Below are 6,339 nucleotides of genomic sequence, written 5' to 3'. Positions count from 1 at the left end.
TATTCTATTATATTATATACAGGAAAACAGTACATTCAAAGAGACAGGTTGCCCAAGGCCGACTGTGGCGCTTTGGGTTGGCAATTCGCATTCAGTATTCGCCCTCGCAGGGGCGGCATTTCCAGACCATACCAAAACATCCCGCGCAGGGGCTTCAGAACAAAATTCATCCCGCGCAGGGGCTTCAGAGCAAAATGCATAACATCTCCCTTGCGAGTTCTACTGACCAGACCCGAGTAGACATGGACATAAACATTGACATAAACATGAACTATAGGGACGCAAACAGTGCTATATATCCTAAACCATACACAGACAGAGAAGAAAGACCTAAACCAGACCTGAACACGAGAAATGGAAGACAAAGAGTGCCATTGGAAGCTATTCCTCAGGCTCTTCCTCAATAATTCTGCTCCACCCGTGGCCTTCTGGAAGGCCTTCCCACATCGCCATGGGATTCTGCTTGGATGTCGACGCCTCTTGCTCTTGAAGTCGTATGGGAATTTGCTCAGGTTCCTTTGCCGGTGCCTTGTCACTTTCCAGTTGCTCACCTGGGTGTTCCTCCCTTCCGCCCGCACTGTCTTCATCTGCCAGGGGATCCTCAGTGAAAAGAACCGATATATGTGCATTAATGCGTGAATTGTCCCTCGGGTTGCCCAGAGTGAAGATGGCAGAGCCGAATGCTGGAAGAGGGCACTGGCCGGCATCCAAGAATTGACTTGCCTGTATAGGGGTGGCCCCTGCCCTTCTATGGCAATAACAGCAGCAGCAGTGGTGGTGGGATTCCGCAGCAGGGCGACGTGAGGAACCCCCGCGACCAGATCCCCTTCTGCTGAGCATCCTTTCCCTGGGTCGAACCATGATTGCAAGACTGCTGTCGGCTTGTGGCAGAGCAGCGAATGAGGGCTGTTCCGTCTTGAGTTGCCCCTTAACAGAATTGCGTCCTCTCCCAACTGTTCCTGTACCGAATTCAGCAGAATATAACCAACAGCCCACTGAAGATACAGGCTTGAAATTTCCTTTGGCGTCTTGAATGCCGGCAAGACCAGCAAGATCTGAAGCCTTAAAGAGACAATTACCCACAGAGACCTGAACTGCGAGCTTTTTGCTCTGAACATGGAGTTCCAACATTCCTTCATCCTCCTTAAATCCCCTGACATACTCTCGAAGCCTGTTCTCCTTAATTGATCTCTGCAAACTCTCCATTTCACCTTACGCCGAATTGAATACCCTGCAGAGCGTCTCATCTATTAACTCTCGGTGGCAGGAGGCATTAAATTCCCGAAGTGATCACGAGGCGGCGCATGTCTGTCATGTGGCACCCCATCGCCGTTCATGCTAACACCCGCATCCGGGGGAGCAGCATCTTCTTGGATCAAGCTTTCAATTCCTGGATCTGGTGAATGTTTTGAATGATATTCGTGTTGCCGAATAGGAGAGTTTGTTCATTCTCTACCCCAATGTTGGCCAAAAGGTCAGCTGTCTTGTTACCCTCTCTTTTTGTGTGGTTGAAGGAGATTTCCCTATTATTGCGCAACTCTTGTTCCATGGCATTCAGCCTTGCTTCTAGCCTCCAACTAGATGCTACTTTCCTAGCTTGTGAGCCGTTTTGTATGCGAGTGGCCATGTTTATGAGGATCTGGGAGTCGCCTTCTACAATCAAGGGTTGAAGATTGAGGTTCCTGTCTTACAGGAGACCTTGCCAAAGTCCCTCTAGCTCTGCTGAGTTGTTGGTGTCCCATCCCATATTTCCAAAGTATATCTACAGAGGAGTGCCTTCATGGTTCCTCAATATTCCACCAAACCCAGCTGCTCCAGGATTGCCTTTGGAGGCCCCATCAAATTTGAGTTTGTATGAGTTTTTAGGAGGGGCGTTCCAGCGGCTGTTGTCCTTGAGGTTGCTTTTAGAAGGGCCATTCCTGGAAGCTTCTTGAGGTAGATGCAGATGCCAGTTGTCAAGAATGCTTTTTTCATTGTCTGCAGTTGGGAGATCTTCCTTTGTCCACGATCGAAGTAGCATCGTTTCTTTGAGATTCCCATGTAGCCTGTTCCATATTTCTTCCATAGAAGACTGTTTGTTTTTGAATATACGTTTGTTTCTTTCCTTCCAAACGTTCCATAGGACGGTCCCCGGGATGATGTTCCATAGATGGTTGAGGATCTCGCTTTTGTAGGGGCTCTTGGGCCACTGTCTTATGGAGTTGATGATGTCGTTTTCCCCTCTACATCTTCTTTGGCATCTGAAGCTCACCTTTTCCCATAGCTGATTGGCTAGAGGACAAGTATCCAGGAGATGATGAAGATTTTCTTCGCTTTGAAAGCAGTTGTGACATATAGAGGGACCATGAAAGTTTCGTCTTCTTAGTTTATCCCATGTGAGAATTTTTTTATGTCCTACCAGCCAGAGAAAGTAGGAGATTTTGGGCCAGGATCCGAGACCCCAAATTTTGTTCCATAATGGGTCTGGAGGAGTGGGGAAGTTGCATATCACCTTGTAGGCTTCGGAAGTGGTGTAGGTCCCCTTGGGTTGGTATCCCCATCTGAGGATGTCATCGCCGTCATCCTGCCTTATGCTTCTTTTCCTTAGCTCTGTCACCAGCTCTTCAGCCTCCCTAATATTTGTGTTGTTGAATATTTGGTTACTCTGTTTCCATTTCCTAAATCCATGCTCCACCTCCTGCGTCCAATATTGTTGTACCTTTTCCTGCTGCTGCTCCTGCCTGTCTGGTACCAAAGATGGGTGTAGAACACTAGTAAGCTTGGGCAATTGGTTCCAGGCATCTGTCCAGAATCTTGCTGAGCGACCATTCCTGATTTCCCAGAAGCTGTGCTGTTGAATTAGCTGATAGTGCTGTTTGGCCGCATTCCAGATTGGCGATCCCTTTTCGGTAGGAATAAATCTGATTAGCTCTTCTTGAGGTTTGTTGTCAGCATATTTGGCTGTCCAGATTTTTACCCATGGCTTTTCTGGATTGGTGATCCATTGCCACCAGATCTTGGCGTTCATTATGGAATTGCTATACTCTGGGTCCCTCAGCCCAATGCCGCCCTTGTCTTTAGGCATGCATACAGTAGTCCATCTAACCAGTGCCCACTTTCGATTAGTTGTCGCGCTGCCCCATAGAAAATCACGCTGTAGGTTCCTAATTATTTTTAGGACCCACTTTGGCGCGGCTAGGATAGAGAAGAGGTACAGAGGCATGGCCTGAAGGACAAACTTGATGAGCACCACACGACTGGCTAAGTTTAGAGATCTATAAGTCCAAAGGTTGAGGCAGGAGTCAAGTTTCTCAAGGAGGGAACGCCAAGCAGGCTGCTTTATGGCTAAGGCAGTAAGGGTAGCTTCGAGATATTTGGAGGGGAGGGTAGCAGAGGGGAAGCCCAGAATGCGTGTGACTGCAGATTTGACAGAAGGAGAAGTGTGAAAGAAAAAAATCTGCGATTTGGAGCAGTTGACATGGGTACCGGAGGCTTCAGAGAAATCATGGAGAAGGGCTTTTAGGCGAGAAGCTTCCTGTGCAGAGGGGTAGCCAAAAAGCATGGTGTCATCAACGAACTGCTGATGAGAGGTGGCAGAGGTGTTGTGAACCGAAAGGCCTTTAATCTGATGAGACTGGAGAGCTTCTTTAATGTGTCGCCCAAGACCTTCAGCCATAAGAACAAAGAGGAAGGGGGACAGGGGATCCCCTTGCCTGATACCTCGAGAGGGTTTGAAGGGTCGGGAGGGGATGCCATTCACAAGGATGGAGAAGTGAGTAGACGTGATTAGGCTCATAATCCATCGGATCCACATGGAGCAAAAACCAAAAGCTTTTAACATATGATGTATGTAATTCCAACTGAGTTTATCGAATGCTTTGGAGAGATCCAATTTGAGTATCATACCTGATTGCTTTGAGTGCTTGAGGGAGTGTATGATCTCATGCGTGAGGAGAATTCCATCCATTATTTGTCGACCTTCCACGTAACCTGACTGTTCCGGTGAGATGAGTAGCGGTAGGAGGGGTTTTAGCCTGTTAGCAATAACTTTAGATACGACTTTGTAAATGACATTACATAATGCAATAGGCCTGAATTTGTCAGGAGTGATGGAATCCTCCTCTTTGGGAATGAGAGTGATGAAGGTGGAGTTGACAGAGGGAAGAAGCCAGCGCAGGGCCCTAGATTCTTCTACAATCTGCCACACTTCCAGCTTTATCATATCCCAAAAGGTGTGAAAGAACGTGGTAGTGAATCCATCTGGGCCAGGGGCCTTACCTTCTTTCAGCTGGGACATTGCCTCATCCACTTCCTGGGGGAGAATAGGGCGCATGAGGAGCTCATTGTGTTCCTCCGTGATAAGCTTTGGCACATTGCTGATTATTTTATCGATAGCCTTTTGCCGATCTTCTATTTGTTCATGGTGGACATGTTGGAAGTGATTGAGGAGTACCTCTTCGATTTCCTCATGCTTCTCTACTTTTTCCCCTTCTTGATTCTGGATGAAAGGTATATTATTATTCATCCTTCTCTGCACCGTGGTTCTGTGGAAGAATTTGGTGTTGCGCTCCCCTTCCTTCAGCCATCTGACTCTTGACTTTTGTCTCCAATAGATTTCCTCTTGCTTTCTCCTTTCCTCGAGCTGGCTATGGATAATCCGTTCTTGTTCCAGGGTAGCCTCCGTGTGCCCTTCCGTGATGATCTTTTGTTGAAGATCCACCAGATTCTGATTTAACTCTTGCTGTGCCTTGAAGATATTCCCAAAGGTCTCCTTGTTCCATTTTTTTAGGTGATTTTTAAGAAATCTTAGCTTCTGTTGGAACTGGTACATTTTTGCCCCTTCTGTAGGGACGAAAGATGCCCACGTCGTCTTGACAAAATCCTTGAATGTAGGATGCGTAAGCCAGAACCCTTCAAAGCGGAAGGGTCTTTTAGTCAGGTTGCCTGGTCTTTGCCATTGTAGAGCGATCGGCCAGTGATCTGACCCTGTGTGAGCAAGTATTGCAGCTGAGATATCTCCTCCTAAATGGACCGCATTGTCTGAGATGAGGAAGCGATCCAATTTGGAGGCAATTTGGTGTTTGCCAGCTCTGCGATTGCTCCATGTGAAAGTACCATTACAGAACGGCATATCTATGAGAGACGCAACTTGGATGAATTCCTTGAAGCGATTGGCTTCTGGTTCCATTATGGTTCTCCCTCCTATCTTCTCCTCGATTTTAGTAATCATGTTGAAGTCTCCTACAAAAATCCATAGTGGGTGCCTTCTATTATTGCTCAGAGCTTCTATAGTGTCAAGGAGCACAATTTTACTACCTGCGTCTTGCGGGAAGTATACATTTGATAAGTTGCCATGAATATTGGTACCCAGTATGTGAAAGGCCGCCTGTATGAGATGATGAGAGGCATGAAGATCTGTGAGGGTTGCCGCTTGTGTATTCCATGCTATAGCAAGCCCTCCTGATGCTCCCGAGGCGTCTACTGCAACCGAGCGACAGCCTGGCCATGCTTTTGAGAGAATGCTACCTAGCGTAGAACTATTGCACTTTGTTTCCTGGAGAAAGCACATTTGCGGCTTTTCCATTTTAATCATGTTTTTTAACATCCTGAGCTTTCCGGGGCTGATTAGCCCTCTTAAGTTCCATGATACTAGCTTCATGATTCAACTATTGATAGAGGGTTTGTAGTACTTCGTCAACTTAGCATACCTACCTGAATCTACCAGGATTTTCCCAATCTCGATCGTTCTCTGGAGATCTGTTTTCCTTCCTCTCTTTTTTGTATCCTTTGGGCATAGGCTGCCATCCCATTGGCTTCCTGGCTGTATTCCTAATTGGTGCTGATGATATGCTCTTGAGATGACCACTTCGAGCTTATTGAGTTGACTCTCTGGAATTGTATCGTATGCTTTCTTCTTGCAGGCTAGTTCTAATTCCAAAATATCTAGGCCATTCATATCTATGCTCTCTGGCTCTTCTTCCATTTCATTTCGAAGTCTTTATTTGCTAAGGGAAGGTAATCCAATTCTTTATGGGGAGCATTGAATGGAGATACATTGAGGTCCACAGGGGTTTCCATCCTGGTTCTTATGTTTTTAGGGACAAAACTGGGATTTTCAATGAAATTGTTTAACAAAGGTGCTTGGGAAGTTTTGAACTAAGCTTAGCAACTCAATTTATACTAAAACTTTAGGTTTTAAAGCAATTTCAGAGGAATTTCAGTATATAATAGGGTTTCTGAGAGAAAATCTGGTAAATACCTATTTCTGGGCAACTGGCAATGATGTTCACATTCACAGGATGCACACAGTGGACTAGAGTGGAGTTGAAGGGCAACGTTCAAGGTGCTTGATAGCTTAGG

General features: G+C 46.3%; 1 protein-coding gene across 1 annotated transcript; it reads right to left on the bottom strand.

Annotated features, from left to right (window-relative positions):
* Positions 1-1,762: 1,762 nt before the first annotated feature.
* On the bottom strand, positions 1,763-5,563 carry LOC149232280 (uncharacterized). The gene is made up of 2 exons (XM_089381870.1): positions 4,571-5,563; positions 1,763-4,477 (listed from the first exon to the last, which is right to left on the bottom strand). The coding sequence occupies exons 1-2, from the start codon at positions 5,561-5,563 to the stop codon at positions 1,763-1,765; spliced, it is 3,708 nt and encodes a 1,235-aa protein (XP_089237996.1).
* Positions 5,564-6,339: the final 776 nt, after the last annotated feature.

The sequence above is a fragment of the Pinus tabuliformis genome, chromosome J, assembly GCF_031772625.1.
Source record: "Pinus tabuliformis cultivar Carrire ecotype Pingquan chromosome J, CPIR1, whole genome shotgun sequence".
Taxonomy (NCBI): domain Eukaryota; kingdom Viridiplantae; phylum Streptophyta; class Pinopsida; order Pinales; family Pinaceae; genus Pinus; species Pinus tabuliformis.
This window is presented reverse-complemented; position numbering and strand designations above follow the sequence as displayed.

What these genes read in the sequence shown, in the direction of transcription:
- LOC149232280 (XM_089381870.1), bottom strand. Translation starts at nt 5,563, where the DNA reads ATGGAAAAGCCGCAAATGTGCTTTCTCCAGGAAACAAAGTGCAATAGT. An exon ending in ATTGGAGACAAAAGTCAAGA is followed by an intron (nt 4,478 to 4,570) that starts GTCAGATGGCTG and finishes CCTTTCATCCAG; the next exon opens with AATCAAGAAGGGGAAAAAGT.